We start from the raw sequence: 17,868 nt of genomic DNA, 5'->3' as shown, positions 1-17,868 counted from the left end.
CAGCACAGCTCTTAATATTCCAGCAGTTTCGGACAGTTGTCGTAGAAAAATAAGTCAAATTGACAAAACTTTTTGGAAGCACTACGTTGATCCATATAACAGGTGGAGTGTGTGTGTGTGTGTGTGTGTGTGTGCCTTATTGTCTACCTACAAATCCTCTGTGGGTGGACAACATTTCATGCGAGGGATAGAGATGAGTCTTAAATAAATATGAATCCAGTGCAGCCCAGTACTCCAGTCTGAAATGGGGGGGGGGGGCAGAAGATGCATAACAAACTTATGGACACAGTGACTTTGTTGTCTGTACAGTGTGAGTCAGGAGGGAGAGGTCGGGGGAGGGTTGCAGCAGCGGACATCCTTCAATACTGGCCAAACTCAGTAACAGCCGTCTTTCCAGGATTCATCCGAGATTGTAGTCATGCCCAGTGGTCTGTGAATAAAGTAGGAAATTCACCCCCCGAAAATATTAAAGGAATCATAAACATACAAGCCAAGTAGCTACTTAAAAGTGATGATTATTACCTTTTGGGCGACTGTGAAAGTTTCATCCTGGTGGACGCTGATGGCACAGACTGTCCTCGTCCCACAGAAGGCCTTACTGCCCCAGTGGACGCTCTCCCATGTATGTAGGATCCATTGGCAGAGCCTGGAGGCGGGACCTTGCGGGTCTTTCCAGACAACGGCGCTTGAACAAGAGGCAGACCTCTGGAAGACTGGCGCCCAGGTACCATGGAGCCCACGGGGGTGACGGCTTTAACTGGAGCCCGCAGGGAGAGGGGCGACTGGTCGTTGCTGCGCAGTCGACTACAAGCCATACCTGCAGTGAAAGAGAGGTTGAACAGATTAGGAACCAACTGCTGCTTTCATGAATGGAAGTAAACAACTGTTGAGATGTGTCACTAAAGCAAAAAAAAACAAAAACAGAGCCGCTGCTTGAAATGTTTCTCTGAACAACACTGGTGATTTTGGTGAACATGGCCTCTGTTCATTGGCCGATAACTCTGGAACACCAACAGGTGGAAACACACTTTATTTCCTGAATATTCCACGGGGCTTGACAATTGGTCAAAATGAGTGAAAACGGCGCTGAAAATAGCTGGCACTGAATGAGTTAAAAGCAAAAAGAAAGTCGCTGATGACGATAATGAACACATTCGACATTTAGTCGTGTTTATAGGGCTGCAGCTAAGACCATCTTTGGCTTATATCAACATCAATCAAACCTTACCTGCAGTCACGCAGCGGTTAAGAGGAGTGGTTGGATAAAAGCGACACCACAACCGGCTTTACACGAGACAAACGCTGCATCGACTTTAAGACAGGAGTCAATGCAGACCAGGTGAAGGGGGGGGGGGGGGGGGGGGGGGGGTTACCTGTGGAGGGGGACTGACTCAGGTGGGACATGCGGTTGCCAGAAGTCTGCAGGTTAGCCTCCATGCTACGGCTGTTTCTTACCGCCTCCAGGGAACGGAGGCTGGTGCGAGGGGTCAAGTTAGGCATGCTGTGCCTCAACTCCTCTGGAACCGCACACACGCGCACACACACACACACACACACACACACACACACACACACGAGAACACAGTCAGCCACAGCACAATGTGCACCATTACAGCTTCGTTCCAGCCACTCTGATCCAGACTAAAGGAGCGCGTATCGCTTGCTGCCTACCCTCACTCTTGGCAAATTTAAGCAGCTCTGCACTGGGGCCCTGGAGGGATCGTCGAGGTGTTCTTGCGCGCTGGGCGCCTAGTCGGCTGCTGTATTCCTGACCATGGTTGGAGGTGGAAGGAGAAAGGCACCGGGGAGAGCCACGGGGCGATGGGGTGAAGCGGGACGGTCGCTGGGGCACGGGGTAAAACTCGTCCTCTTCGTCTTCCAGGCTGTAACTGTCAAATTCCTGATCACTGTAGGTGCCACCGCGGCGCAGGGACTGCAGAGAGGTCGTGGAGCTGCGGCGGGACGCAGACGCCGAGCTGGACGCGTAGTCCTGCCTCAGACCTGACACAAGAAAACACAAACTTCAAACACAGACACATGCAAACATAAGGAGACCCATCTGATATAAACTCAAAGGAGTGGAAAGTTACTGGGGTGGGGGGGGGGGATCAAAGCACATGTGTTCATTACCATTCCTGGAAAACGCATTGAAGAGCAAGTACTCACTCTCCTCTTGTAGGCGAGCCATGATCTGGACATCCGTGAGATCCTGGAGCTTGTAGCCCATAGAGATGGATTCATCTGAGGTGCTGAGCTCGCTGTCTATGGAGGACTGTGAGCTCAGGGCCGGCTGCACGTTTGTGACCCCTGTAAACACGGTGGGAGACACGTTACAGCAGGCGCACTCACATATACGAACGCCACTGATTTAAATTATTCCCACTTTGGTTGTGGACAGTTTGCTTAAAATTCTCAAGGAAAAAGAAGGCGGTGATATCCTCGTGATTTATTTGTATTGTTAATTGTGGATGATTTATGTACGAAGGACTTTCAACGGAAACAAGACCGCAGGGGCTTTTTTGAAATGCTCCTCTTAGACAGGATGTTTGACTTTATTTGTACTGTAATACATGCTACTGTGTGACTGTACTTGTACTCTAACATTCTATCTAATAAATATATTCATTCAACAAATCCGGACAAAGCCGCAGAGAATACGGCTTCCATTAATAAAAACAAATGTGAAGCACTGCCCTGACGAATGGGGAAATGTCTCCCCGTGTGAGGATGACAAATGTTTTACCGTTTCAGTTGCCACCTATGAATGATGACAGAAATTAGATGCCATCGGCCTCCATCACACTTTGCTGAGTAGACGACAAGGACTGATAGATCTGGCTCAAATTAATGTATTATTGCGTCAAAGCAAATTAAATAGAACGTCAGAGTTGATAGGAGAAGTTGGTGAACTTCGATGAAGTTGGAAAATATTGGAGAATTTAAAGCAGCTCCAGTTATTGTGAGATTATACTGTGAGGAATAATTAGTGCGATGCATGTTTCACCCCGCAGTTAAACACCACAGCAGAACCCATTTCACACAGGTTAGCATAGCCGAAGACTTCTAATGACACTCCGCTAAAGTAAGCCCACACACGCTGACCATCTACCAAAACACAATCTCGTTTTTATTCCGTCGGGCATGATCTCAAACACGTGTGAAGCCTTACACATTTACTCTGAATGATTTTTGGTTTATTTTAATACAGAAATAAAGAGAACAGTAAAAGTCTGCCGGATAGATGCAGAAATATGTTAATAGTTCCAGTTTTAATATGGACATGCAACACCCACAAAACAAACATGAAGCTGTCACGCATGTCATGTGACCCACATCGTTGCAGTAGCACGCATCGATCCTGCTGTCGTGTTGAGCAGAAACCGAGCAGCACGGTGTGTTCATGCCATGCCGTACCTGAGGTGCCACAGGTTAGTAGGGATTTGTTAGTTGATTTGTGGTACCCAGGAGAGATCGGGCCCGAGCCGGTCGAGCCTGCCTCAGCTGACGGGCTACTGTACATGTTCCTCCATCGAGACGCCGCTGGAGGGAACACAAGCAGAGAGGTGAAACATTGTCAGAGGAGAGTATGGCAAAATACAAAATGGACGGTGTTAAGGAGAGACGCACGAGAAAGAGCTCAGCATGTTTGGAACTCGTCTAAATGACAGCAAGCGCGAGGCGTAAATGGGGATCAGAGGGTACGAAGCAGCAACATGATGAAGGCACGATATCGCTAGACCATTACGCCATTATCTGGATAGTGCAGAGCAGGATGAAAAAAACAACAACACCCATTTTACATTGATTAATGTTTGTTATTATCTGCAAAAGCACTTTGCAAATTTTATTTCTAAAAGAAAGTGCTATATAAATAAAGTTCATTATTATTATTATTATTATCAAAACACAAACGTGTCGACCAAAAAAGCATCAGCGTACATAATCACAACAATCTGAAGTTATACTTCAACTGTTTCAGATTTCTCTCCGGGTTCCCCGGTTTCCTCCCACCTCAGCTCCATGACATGCTTTTATTCCATCTTAAGTCACACCGATGATTATTGGGAACAATACGCTCCCTGCCGCCGGGTAGCTTCATGACTCGGTCTCGCCCTTTATAAAAGAGCGTTGACCTGGGTGGAGGAGGTAATACAACCCATCCCATGACTTCAGTCCGGGCGTGAACAGCCTGTTCTTCAGGTTCTGCGGTGTGCAGGAAGCAAGAGCCGTGAACGTGATAAATAAAAAATGGTGTCTGTGGTGCTCAGACGCAAATTTCCACCCAGATGCCCCGATGCACAGAGCATGCGAGCGCATTACTCGCCTTTGTCATACGAGTGAAACAAGCGTTGATCCGTGCGCATCGGGGGTGAACAGTAAATAAGAGTGCAGCGCACTCACAGAGGAACGAAAGAATTAGGCCGTTGAATTAGGCCAACCACCTCTAAGGCAGCAGCATGTGACTCACACAAACAAAACATTTCTCAAGGTTACAAAAGCTCCTGTGAATCGGAGTGGATTGAGGGGGATGATAACTTTTAGACCAATACGAGCGTCGTTCCAGGCATTTTAAAGAGCCGAACACACGGAGATGCACACGTGGGCGTGTCAAACACTTACTCTGGTCCAAACGGCTGATCAGGGTCCGACAAGCCAGTTCTGTCTCCGGGCTGTGTTGGCCAAGAACCTGCCGACACCACTTCAGCGGAGACTCGGGGCCTGGATCTGCTGCTTGTTTTTTTGGTGACACGTACAACCTGTAGAAGAGAGGCAGACGAGAGCAAAATGAACGATTCTAGAGACACAGACAAAAAAAGAGAGACAATTGGGGCTTTATTACACCTTTTGGGGAAATACTTGTCAGATGTGACAGACACATGCACGGAATCTAGCTGCACACTCGTACCGCTACTTTACTGAAGGGCCAAAAGGCTATTCCTTCCTTCCTTCCATCCATCCGTCCGTCCGTCCATCATCGTAAACGTATGCGTAACTTTTCGTGAGGTAAGTATGCTCTGCAGAAGAGAGGCTAACATTTACACTAATGATTGATAAACATGCAACCTGTTCCTAAAACAATAATGACACATACTTGCGGGGAGCTAATCCGGAAGTTGTTTGTATTTTTCCTCCCCAACACTGAACTTGTCTCATTCTTCAAACAACTAATAATATTTTTTTCTTCTCTTGTACAGAATTTAACCCTAAAAATCAGAACCCCACAGGAACGGGTGCTGGGGCTGCTCCGTCGCTGCTGCAGCCTCGTCATACGGAGGGGCCTCTGGTCACATGCAGTGCAATCCCACCCAAAGCAGTTTAGCCCAAAGCAAATGAGATTATGTCGGCGGTAGGATTAGCGGTTATGATCTCCTAACAAAGCACATATGGCACGGCTAATGATGCAACACTCAAAATTAGTCCTGAATGCGCCGGCTGTTTAGTGCAATGGCTCAGCTGCTTCGGCAGCCATCAGTAAACACGACGCGTGTTTCAGGCAACGCCTTCAACACGCATGCATATTCAGATTATTAGAGGACAACCATCTATTACCCGCCTTACCCTGACCTTAATGTAGGAAATAATTACTGCAGACTCTGCTTTATTGTTATTAATCATGCTGTGTATCAAGGCCTTAAACCAATAAACCTTAATGTAATATTATTCGATTGTTTTTCTTCTTGAAAGTAGGATAGCACACATGTTTTCATCCGAGGATCGGAACGTGCCAAACATGCAACACATCCTGGGGGGGCTTTTTAGATTTACATTTCAACCGCTTCTGATGTTAACCAGAATGGCTGCTTGTCATTCCTAACCCACGTTCGTCCTGCACATTTCCTCAGTTTTACAGTGAATATTGAGTCCGGTTTGAAAAGTACGAGATTGATGAAAACAAAATGTGCAGTTTGTCTTTGCCGCGAATTATCCCTCGGTTTGTAGAAACTGTCCCATCAGGGAGTAACGCTTTAACAGCTGAGGTCAATATAAAAAAACACACACACACACACACACACACACACACACACATACACACACACAAATGACTCACGTAGCTGAAGGTGATCCATGAACTATACGCAAACAACATGCACGCTTTAAGAGGAACAGCCCTGTAGGCTGATTTACCAGAAACCCGCTTCCCTTAAAGCGAACGCGTCCACTGCTACATATTACAGGAAGCATTTGTATATATATGCTGGACAACCCACATAAATGTAACAATGGCTGTCTAAGAGACGGACCAAAGGTAATGAGACAAAAGCAGAAAGAACGTACCAACTGTTCTCGTCCTCGATGTCCACACACTCATCCTCCAGATCTAGGACGTCCACCTCATCCAGCGCCGTTTGGTCGACACCTGAATCACTTCCTGCAAGTGTCTCTGACTCATAACTGTCCTGAGACGGGCTCTGGCCACCGCACTGCCCCCCCCCATTGCTGTAGGTCAAGGAGAGGAAGTCCCCACACGGCCTCTGTCCCTCCTCTCCGTGTCCTCCCTCCAGTTGGTCGGCCACGGGACTAGGGGACATCCCTACGCTGCTGCCGTCTTGGGGGGGCGGCCCCCCGAAGTCCGGGGCGCCTAGTTTACCGCGGGGCTCCAATCTGAGGCGGGAGTCGTCGTCTCCTCTGCGGCCGACGGTCTTCTTGCTGTCCCTGTTGCGCAGGGTCTCGTTCTGGACCTCCAACCTGTGGACGAGCTCCTGCAGCTTCCGTACCTCGTCCAGCTCCACCCCTTCCAGGTCTTGTCCCCGGACCACTTCCTCACACCCGGGCGCGGGAGTCTCCACGAGACCGGCAGAAGAATCACAGCCAGGCAGGGGGGCCACGCTGGGGCTGTCCGGGACCACCATGCTCCCCCCGCACTGTTGAGAGGAAGAGAAACATGATGACAACACACACACACACACACACACACACACACACACGCACACAGGTCTATAAATAGAAACACAATACCCACGCGTGACAGCACTACACTCGCGTTATGTTGCCAAGTTTACCATTTGTGTCTTTCTAGCAATACAAAGATATTTTATGCTGCGTGTTTAATAAACACAAGTATTCAGTGGCTAACGTATCGTAGCTAGCGGTAGCGTTACTGCCGACGTGTCGCCCGCGTATTAACAAGTCTGTCTCAGCTAACGACAAACACTCTTCTGACATGTTCTCGTCGTAAAGATGCTAAAGCAAAAAAAAAAAAAAACCGTTTTAGGAAAGCTAGCCACAACACGCCGTACAGTGTACAAGCGCTACTGCTGCGAAACAACAACAGTGACGCGTTATAACTAATAAAAAAAACAAATACAAAATGCGTGTGCGTGCGCGTGTGCGTGTGACCACCCCATTAATAATGGCTTGTCCGGTGAGCGTGCTGGAAGGAGCGTACCGGTGAGTGAGCGTCGCTGTTCCGGCGAGCTGCTGTGATGCTCGCCCGCCGCGCTCAGCTCAGGACTCCTCCGCGCGTCAGCGACCGCATGAACGAAGCGACGTGAAATGGTCTTCCGCTCCGCTCCGCTCAGGCGGCGGTGGTGATTGTCAAAGCGCCGGGGAAACCTTTCACTCGGCTAGTCCGCAGCCTCCATTGCTGGAGCATCGCCGCTAACTAGCTTGTTGATGGACTTTAGTTAGCTCAGTGCAGAAACCTGCAGCAGCTCTAGCCCCTCCCCCCCCCCCCCCCCGACAGATCTTTCCTGCTACTTGGCGCCCCTTGCGTTGGGATGCGGTACTGCGATGACAGCACTGCAGCCATCGAGTGCCGCTAAATGGCGCTACACTCCACTGTAACACGAAGGCAAGAAATATTTGACAAATACTGTACATGTCAATAATTAAGTGGATATATCTACCTATCTATTTACAGTCTCTCTAGATAGATAAGATACATATGAATAACTAATTACTTTACCCTAACACATACCATACTGTGTAATCAGTTAAAAATATAAGCAGTGTCATAAATGCAAATTTTTAACTAATATGAAACTATATTTTAAGGTATCTCTAATCCAAATTTCATATTTCCATATATGATTTTTTTAAAGGAAGCAGCAATTAAATCACAGAAACCATCTAAATACATGTCTAATATTGTTGCACTATTATGTACAATGTATATTATGCAATATTCATATTTCAAATGAGATTATCATTGAGGAACAGACAAACATCTGACATTTTACTTTCACAGTCAAGCTCACAGTTTATTTAAAGGGGCTACATTTTACATAAACGTTTTTTTTTTTTTATTCCATCCATTGGTTTGGTTTCACAACAGGGGGTGGAACCGTTCCCACACCCTTTGTAAGAGCCCACATCCTGGATGGATTCACAGTGATATACAGTATAATGTAACAGACAGTTCATTCTCAACTATATGGGCATCCACACAGATATGATGAGGACATTGAAATCTAGCACTATAGCATTTTGTTCCAGTCTTGATATTCATTTGCAATATCCACATCATACAGAAAATTAAATAGAATACATTCAATAATAAATTGACACCATGAACATGCATCTATCTCCTTTATCCAATAAATAAGTTCATTGGCAAAGATATGTATTATGTATTTTTGACCCTGCCCAGTAAATACCTTTAACACATCACAATGTATATGTTGTAATTATATATATATATATATATTTTTACCTCCAATCCATGAGCAATACCTTATAAGTTAATGAAGGCAAAAATGCACAAGAATACTTTTTTAAAAAAGGAACTCCTTCAGAGCAACAGAAACTGGCTTTCACAGACTAGTACCTCCCATGCTGAGAAAAACTGACTTCTAGAATTACATTTAGGAAAGCGCCCCTTTGAGACAAGGAAAAAAATAAAATAGACAAAATAAATATGATTCACTTCCACCATATTAATTTGCCTAGTGCCCACATGCATCTACTTCGGTATTAAATATTGAACAAACTGGGGTCTTGTCAGAGGACTTTCAACCAGCTCAGGCATGCTTAAGAACAACCGAAGTTGCATTCACCATTTTCTAAGTAATAAATAATGCAGTCATAAAACAAACCATTTGTTTCTTCTCTTCAGCCTGAGTGTTTCTGTTGCCTGTCATAAATAGCAGTGGTAATTCCCCATGTAATGCATGATCTCAGAATAACCAAAGAACCCCCTCTGTACAGCAGAGCCACACTCTGCTGCCGGGACGTCCACAGCATCCTCCAACAGGCCAGCGCCCCCTTTGCCTCTCCTCCCACCTGCGCCTGCATGTTAGCCACGAGCACAGACAGCGGGTAAAGAGCTAAGCTGATTGCCATGGAGGTCAGCGTCCCTGAGATGAAGGAGGAGAACACCGGAGTGAGCCCCTGCCCCGCCACAACGGCACACATGGGCCCCTTCAGGCCGAAATAGAGGGAGCTGCCGAGGGCATTGCGGGCCACGATGGGGAGGAAGGCCCTGTAGTAACCCCGGGCCAAACTCTGCGCCTTCAGCCTGACAAGGACGCTCTTCAGGGTCGGCAGGTGGCGGTCATTTTGGCTGTTCTGCAGCACATTCTGGACGCGCTCGAAGGGGGTTAGCGCCACGGCTTCCACCACGCCTGCACCGCAGCCGGCAAGCGCAGGCAGGGCCGAGTTAGAGCGGACGCTTTGGGACGAGAGCTGGCGGAGGAGCGTGTCTTGGAGGCCAAACAGCAAGGTGCCATTCACCGTCCTCATCAGTACCGGAGGGGCCACGCCCCTGAAGAGCCGGACAGGCCCCTCCGTGTAAAGCTGCCGCACCGCTTGTTGGACCGAGCTGTTGTGGATTTGTTGACGGAAAACAGTTTTGTAAACAGGGAAGACGACGAGGGTGGGGAGGGTGGACAGCATGCTCGACACCCCTCCATGCAGGTAGCTGCGAAAATGCACCGTTGGGTCCGAAGGGCCAGCCGCATCTTGTTTACGGTCGGGACGTTCTGCCATCCTGGAGCTGAGTAGAGATGGGATAAAAACAATAATAAAAAATAAAAACACGTGGGGGGGTCACGGAATGAAACAAACCTTAAGGTAGAAAAGCAGAGCAAACAAATTACAATTAAATACGTTCCTTAGGTTTGTGATTAAACACAGTTTTAACAATTCAGAGACATTTACTTACAAAACCGGCAGTTCAGAGGCCGCAAAGACAGCGAAGGCTGAAGCGCGTCTCGGCTTTCTTATTTCTCCTGTTCATTGCTGGGAAATGAACGCAGCGCAGCTCCGCTTGTTTTGCAGCTCCGCGCGTGAAAAGGTCGGTTAGTGCGTCGTTTTTGCTGCCATGACAACACGTTACAATCGTTTCCTTTGGAATGCTGGACAAATAAAGTAACGGACACAGCAAAGAAATCAAAACGAAATGAAATAGTGTGACCTACGCTCGGTATGAATCCACCGGCGCGGCCGACCTCTTCCTAAGTTACTATTGGTCTAGAAAGACGGCTTGCGTCGTACGCGGGAGCCGATTGGCTGTTTTGCTTGTCGATCATATACTATTTTAAAAGGATGGTCATTATATTCACAAAACACATGCATATGTCTGTGTGTGGTTGTTTCAGGGGGCAAATGATGTCATCAAACTCAGAACAGCCACTAGATGTCCTCATAACTACAGCAATGATTCATAATAATAATAATAATAATAATAATAATAATAATAGAGCGTTTGACATGAATTACGAGTTATTGAGCCTCTCAGTTTACATCTGTGACCATGTTTCCATGTTTTTCCTTACTGATTTAAATGGCGTTTTATTAGTTACTTTATCAATCCTAATTTAAAACTACTTAATTTATTAATACTAATTTGTAGTTCAAGATGTTGTTCATTCATGACAGTTCAACTAGTTTACTAGTTTACAAATTGTTGAAGGTTACAGTTGAAGGAAAAAACTATTCGGATTACCAATTAGCCATTGACCTATTTTTTCTTCAGACACAAATGCATAGCAAACCAGGAAGCAGGACACAAACACAGCTTCTATTCTTTCCAAGTCAAGCCTATAACTATTACAGAACCGCTCCTCTTAATTTCTACTCTACATTTAGAATTTATTTGCTCTTATTTCTCTGATTTGCACCCAAAACCCTTAAAAAATATCTGGATGGTAAAGCTTGCAGCCCAAGTACGTCCCTCTTCAGCCGAGTACTTCAGAACAGGATTTTCTGGATTTGAAGCATATGCAATTAAGGAGTCTAAAATGACGGGCTGCTTAATGATCGGAATCTTGAGCAGCTCCTCTTAACACTGGAACTACCAAGGCAGTCATTTTGACTGCATGCGTTTTACAGGGCGTGTCACGGTGTCACTCTTTGCTACATTGTCCTGCTCTTTCTCCTGCTCTATTGTATGTTTGTTCTTCAGGCTCTGTGAAGCCAAAACTTAGTTATAGCTTCACTCTAAACCCAAGAGAAATGAAAATGACAAGTAGCAAGAAAATGAAAGTTATGGAGGCTTTAGCCTTGCTTCAGAGCCCTGGTGAGGCCATAAGCAAAGCAAATTGGCATCGCAACAGCAGAGTGTCTTCAGCTGGCTGGCAGCTCTCACAGCATTTTGGAATGTTCATAATAGTTAATAATTATCACTGTTAGGGTCAAATGACGATACAAACCTGTCTGAAAGCAGGATCCATTTGTTTTGTTTTTCACAGAGATAATTGTTGCAGTTGGAGTTGGCGTGCGTCATTGCAGAGATGTTATGTTGTGTCAATTAAATAAATAAAACACTCAATCATTATAGTTTTCATTTAGTATCCTGATGTTTTTTGCCTATTCAACCTATTTTTTTCTTAGATCGTGATAACAATAATCCAAATTATATACAAATAATGTCCGAGCAGTCAAAATGACCGCTATGGTCATTTTAGTAGTTGCAGAATTCTGGTAGACCGAGTGTTAAGGGAGTGACGGACGAGTCGTACTTCTGACGTAATTACACTACTGCACATTATTAGAAATTTATCTCTCTGTTTTTGAGTAGAACATGAGACCAAATACATAGTTGAACAATCACTATTACCGGTACTGTGAGAAGAAAATATGTAAATGCAGTTTCATAAGCTGCTCATCTTGGAGAAATGTATCCTTTATTTCCAAAGTACCTCAACAAGCTCGCGGAAGTTACACAGGTCAGGTTTTAACTGTAGAATGAAATAATGACATCAGCTCAGGCAAATGTGGCCTCAACATCTGTATCGACGATGGAAATGAGTATTTATACCCGGAGGAATTAATGTACAGTGCATTTTCCCATTAATAATGTGAAGAGTACTTCATCTGGTTCTGGCTGTAAATCTAGAGGTACGGCACATTCATTCTAGAAATACCACAAATATCGGTTTAAGATTTTGCAAATATATATAATTTTATTAAGAATGCATCAACAGATAATCTGCACATTCATCTGACTGGGAAACTTAAGACACAAATACTTTGGAATATGCACATCAACAACAGATCCTTCCCTCCAGAGATAAAAAAAAAAACAACAACAACAAAGATAGCAGGTGAACATTTCATGACCGAAGCTCCAGCCTGCAGAGACCCCCCCAAAACTAAAAACCTGTGGGCTACTCTAAACATAAACCTTTCCTTCAGAACTCAGAGGGCTGAAACATGGGGGGGGGGTAAATTCTTCATTGACGTTTTCAAACTGCTGAGGCACTCTTTGGTTGAGTGGAGCTTCAGTTGCACAGTAAACTGGGTGAATTCACATTTCACAATCACACCATCAATTGGAATATAAGACCAAAAGGACAAAAGAGCAACACGTAAAATAAAACAACCCTGTAACAGCTTAATGTTGCAGATGTTCTCCTGACCAGGTGGAAAAGCTCTTCAAGTTAAAGTGACGCTCGCAAGGGCGACACACACCATCAGGAGAAACTGCACTTCTGCTATGAAAGAGACGGGACGACATTCACAGTGGATAAACAGCTTTCACCCAAATATAATAAGCAAGATGGTCTGAAGTGACAGTTTGCAACTGATTTGGTGTCTAAATAAGAGGGACTGGAGCGAGCGTCGTCAACGTTAGTAACAGACACAGCAGTTCATATTCCTTCCATAAAGGAGCAGAACAGCTTTGTTATTTTTTGTGGCTTGGGGGGAATTCCCCTCTTCTCTGATTTGGCGTAATGACACACAGTAGATGGGGGGGGGTCACTATTTGTTACAAGGGGACATGGCTGAACAGGTACGACACCGACTCGCCATTGTGAGTCCTACGAATGGCCTCGGCAAGGATGATGGAGATGTCGATAACCTGCAGAGGGAGAACAAAGGGATGCTGTGAATGTAACAAGATGGGATCTGTGGACTGGGATTAGGAGTGGAAAAGGTTTTTGAGTTTGGAACCACATATGCACCTGTATTTTGGGACAATGCTTCATTTTCTCCTCCTGAGGAATTGTATTGGTGACCACCACGGCTTCGAAGCAGGCGTTATTGATCCGAGAGATAGCGGGGCCAGAGAAGATGCCATGGGTCAAGATGGCATACACCTTGGTGGCCCCAGCTGAGATGAGTCTACAGGGAGAGGAACGGTATGACAGGTTGCACTCCTAAACGCTATTTACCGCAGAAAGAGGCACCTGAAGAGGGGGGGGGGGGGGCCTTACTTGTCTGCAGCATGACAGACTGTGCCACACGTGTCGGCCATGTCATCCACCAGAATGGCGACCCGATCTTTCACGTCTCCGACGAGAACCATGCGATCCACCTCGTTTGCCTTTTTCCTCTCCTTGTGAATAAGAGCAAACTCCACATTCAGCCTGTCCGCTATTGAGGTGACCCTGCAGGGGGGGGAAATTAAACATCCATGAGTGTGCAAAGCTGAAATTCAAATGTCCACGCCTCGTCAGATACAAGGCTAACTTTAAATCTTCAATCAGCTCTTGAGGAGAAGGTATAGGCGATGGACAGGCAGATACCTCTTTGCACCGCCTGCATCTGGAGAGACAATGGTACAGTTCTTCCATTCGGGGATGTTCTCTTTGATCCATTTCAGCACTGCCGGTTCTGCGTACAAGTTATCGACGGGGATGTCGAAGAATCCCTAGAGAAGCGTAATAACAGGTTTTGGGGCTCAGGCCACGTTATAGTGCCTGCCCTACACATTTTCCTCCCGTCTTGACAAACGCAGGGTCTCATAAATATACAGCGGGCCGGCAGGACTTACCTAAAGGGCAGGTTAACGGCAGAGGAGCAAGTACGATGCACTTCTCTTTTAAATCAGCTTGTCGCTTACCTGTATCTGTGAGGCGTGCAAGTCCATAGTGATGATATGGTCAGCCCCCGACACCGACAGCATGTTGGCCACCAATTTGGCAGAGATGGGAGCGCGGCTCTGCAATGAAAACAGATCTATTCAGCCACGTGGAATAAGAGAACCGTCGAGCATGGCTTGATCCCAAACATAGCTTTGACATTTATCAAAGTTCTACCACTCAAAAACAGTAGTTTAGACTCTGGATCTCAATTATTACAAAAAAAAAAAGAAGAGATATTCATATTTAGTGTGTATTATGATGCATTACGTTGCCATTTTAGCCCCACATTATGATTTGGGAGATTTTAAATGAATTGGTTCTTCAACTGTAATTACAGGATGACAAAATCCCTGACAATTAACATCACAGTAATTAATCCAAGTTTTAGATTTAGCACTTAAAACCAACCATACCATTCATTATTAAACGTTGGAATGAGAGTTATGGCTACAGGCCCCTCTCCCCGTCATAATGCTGGATGGCAAAATGGCATGACTGAAGTAATTAGACAGATATCTCTCACCCCCACCTTGTCCTTCTTGTCTTGCCGGGCATACGGAAAGCAGGGGATGACCGCCGTGACCCTGGAGGCAGAGGCAATCTTGCAGGCGTTGATCATAATCAGAAGCTCCATCAAATTGTCATTGATCTCCCCACAACCACTTTGCACGATGTAGACATCCTCCCCGCGGACGCTCTCCCCGATCTCGACGCTGGCAAGGGAGAGGTGACAAAAAACCAGGAGCATGAAACCATTTAGGCAGTGTAAACAACTGGACGCGTTTGTTACGGGTTTAAGGAGGGGAAACGGGACTCGATATGATGCGACATCATTTGTTTACCAATGCTACCCATGCGGGCGGACAAGCAAGATTGTTGCTATGAGGTCTAACGCCATGCTCGGACTACAAGTCCCAACCAACACTGGGCGAGACGTTCATGACTCCACGTTTCTGATTCAGCCTGATGCTAAATAGACGCCACGAGGATCACGTTACAACGTTTGCCTTATAAAGGTAAATAGAATGACGACTAACTATAAGCTTATTTAAAATAAATAAATACATAAATAAATAAATAGTCGCATCCGCGGACAACTCACCACGTTTCTTGGTTGCTGAATTTCTTCGTAACAACCTTCCCCAGCTCGAGCCCGAGGCGGTCGGCTATTTTCTGGGACAGGTCCGGATGTGAGCTACCGCTGAAGATTTTGATATTGGGCATTTTAATGCGATCCAGGGCTTCGATCTATCCACGCGGGCAGCGACAACGAGCAGCCTTTCGGGTCGGAAGGAACGAAAAAGTCCCACAAATATCTGTAAACTGATCAGCAGTTGATGAGCTACCCTCGCCGAGCTGCAGCGCAGTCCCTAACCGTCCACCATAATGTACACCGCGTGACGCGTTCGCTTCTTCCTGCCAGGGTCACGCGCACGGCCTTGACGTACGTTCCGGCGCGATGACGTCATTCCCGGAAGAGAAACTATCGCACACTATTTTTTGTGTGCTGAACAATTTGAAACAACTAAATGTTTATTTAAAACGGGAGTTAATTTTGGTAAACATTTATAGTTTTTTCCTAAATAGCTAATATCTCATTTAAAAAAAAATTCACTGGGGATGGGATAGCCTCCAGCACGACCCCGCGACCCGAAAACAGACAAAGCGTTTCAGAAAGTAAATTAATGAGTTAATGGTGTAGTCTGAAAAATGGTCATACAATCGTTACGCTGTAAAATGATCAGTATTGGGCTATATCGGCTCAATTGTTGGATACCTGTGAGATTAAACAAGCTAGTCATGATCTTAAAAGCGGCCGGTGGCAAACTTGAGGCTTTCTTAGTTGGTGTCTGGTGTCGGTCTTTCCAACACCACTTCCAACTATAAATATTCTGTACATAAGCAACACAGAAAAACCCACTTAAAGTAAACAATTAACTGTGGACCACATAAGGCTGCATTGCTGTTGGTTGTTGTTTTGTGGAGTTGAGTCAATGAGATCAATTTGATAGAGGCAAATAAAAGAAATAGCCACAGCAGTACGAACTCCCTGACAACAGGGTCAATGTAATGTATTTAAACATTATTTGTTTAATAACAGTATAACTGACACCCTGTTGAATGCATTAAATGCCATTTCCAAACTCTTAGAAAGAGTTTATTTAATAATCTTTATTGCTGTTAAAACATGACTTCACTTTGTACACAGACAGAAGACCACAATGACGACAGGATCATTGACAGTAAAAATAAAGACAGGAATGAACCAGTGCGAATAAGGAAGCAATGGATTAAGCCATAATGGACTCCTCGTGTGAATGAAAAACAGACAAATCCAGACAGTTCAACCAAGCAACAGAACGACAACCACAGAAAATGTTGATCAAAACGTTAAAATATTTAATGGTGATGAGAGAACATTATCCGATAGTTCTTTACAAAAATAAAGATGTCCCATGCGTTATGCTTTTAGGATAATCTTCAAAATATATGTTTCGATATTTGTCTCTATGTTACATTACTACCATAAATGATTACCTAATAGACATGTTTTATCTTTTGCTTTTTACAAAATAGTGATTTTTTTTTGGGATAAATCTTAATGTTACAAGTAATGTTTTAAAAGTGCTTTATATTCTACCAAATATTTTACATTATTTACATTTACGGTGTGTAGCATAATACTGACTGAATATAATTTGCATCTCATTAATACACGGCCATCATGGCCTTTAATTTTCCCCTAGCTTTCTGTTTTAGATCTTTAAAATAATCTTTACAAACAACATCACCTTCAATGGTCGAAATATTTGCTCCTGAAACTGAAACACATAAGGGAAAACATGCAGTACAGTGAAAGAGAGAATAGTTCAAATATGGATATGGTAAATGCCACATCAACAACAAAGGAGAAACCCTCGAAAAAGGACTCATGAGGACATTGTCTCAAAGCATTGAAATTTAAAGTTGAAAGGTGAGATTCTGCTTTTGCTTTGACATTGAAGGTCAAACTCTGGGTAAAAGGAAAAGTGGGCTATGGTTTTAAATTGATAAACAATCATGCCATTAATAAGGATAAGATAAAAACATAAATAAAAGAAATATATAACTGGCTGAAATCTGAATAAGTGCCCAGACATGTCAGTATTTTATATTACATATCGAGTAGAGCAAATAGAATATGGAATATTCGACAGCATTGTGTTGTGTTTGTCGTATTGAACATTTTCAAGTTTGTTTTCTGAAAAATAATTTATCCCAGTTTACTTATGTATCTTGAGTCAGTTGATTTTTCTTAAATAAAAATATAAAAATGTTCTATTCCAAAGTATCGACCGCAATAAACAGTATTTCTTGTCTCTAATGTTTTAACAACCCAGCTGTCCCTATTATTTTGATTTCACAGTACTTTCCTTTAGCCAGCACAACAATAAAACCTTTGTGATTTATTTCCAAGAATAACAAGTGGATGAGACACAGAGAAGATTTAAGACAGGAAACATATGTGTTAGTTTTATTAAAATACATAGAAAACTACTTTGTGTTTTTCTTATATATTTGCTAGATTTCATGGTGTGTAACAATAACATTGAAAGCACAGTTTGAGTGCATCTGAAAA

At 44.5% G+C, this 17,868-nt stretch overlaps 3 protein-coding genes across 4 annotated transcripts; all 3 read right to left on the bottom strand.

Annotated features, from left to right (window-relative positions):
• Positions 1-272: 272 nt before the first annotated feature.
• On the bottom strand, positions 273-6,851 carry zgc:66447 (SLAIN motif-containing protein-like). The gene is made up of 8 exons (XM_068740563.1): positions 6,277-6,851; positions 4,621-4,757; positions 3,415-3,540; positions 2,167-2,307; positions 1,672-2,001; positions 1,374-1,517; positions 523-817; positions 273-430 (listed from the first exon to the last, which is right to left on the bottom strand). Exons 1-8 carry the CDS (start codon positions 6,849-6,851, stop codon positions 376-378), a joined length of 1,803 nt encoding a protein of 600 aa, XP_068596664.1. The 3' UTR covers positions 273-375.
• Positions 6,852-9,051: 2,200 nt separating this feature from the next.
• Positions 9,052-9,927, bottom strand: LOC137895139 (solute carrier family 25 member 53-like). Its single transcript, XM_068740625.1, has one exon. The coding sequence runs from the start codon at positions 9,925-9,927 to the stop codon at positions 9,052-9,054; it is 876 nt and encodes a 291-aa protein (XP_068596726.1).
• A 2,397-nt stretch (positions 9,928-12,324) lies between these two features.
• On the bottom strand, positions 12,325-15,632 carry prps1b (phosphoribosyl pyrophosphate synthetase 1B). 2 transcript variants are annotated; one of them, XM_068740623.1, is made up of 7 exons: positions 15,352-15,632; positions 14,773-14,962; positions 14,228-14,326; positions 13,911-14,035; positions 13,599-13,772; positions 13,347-13,506; positions 12,325-13,243 (listed from the first exon to the last, which is right to left on the bottom strand). In XM_068740623.1, the coding sequence occupies exons 1-7, from the start codon at positions 15,471-15,473 to the stop codon at positions 13,151-13,153; spliced, it is 963 nt and encodes a 320-aa protein (XP_068596724.1). In that variant the 5' UTR covers positions 15,474-15,632; the 3' UTR covers positions 12,325-13,150. The 2 variants fall into 2 exon arrangements, with proteins under 2 accessions (XP_068596724.1, XP_068596725.1); XM_068740624.1 differs by having other exon boundaries at positions 14,779-14,962.
• Positions 15,633-17,868: the final 2,236 nt, after the last annotated feature.

This window comes from Brachionichthys hirsutus, chromosome 6, assembly GCF_040956055.1.
Source record: "Brachionichthys hirsutus isolate HB-005 chromosome 6, CSIRO-AGI_Bhir_v1, whole genome shotgun sequence".
In the NCBI taxonomy this organism is placed as follows: domain Eukaryota; kingdom Metazoa; phylum Chordata; class Actinopteri; order Lophiiformes; family Brachionichthyidae; genus Brachionichthys; species Brachionichthys hirsutus.
The sequence above is the reverse complement of the archived record's forward strand: the minus strand, read 5'-3'. Positions and strand labels throughout refer to the sequence as shown.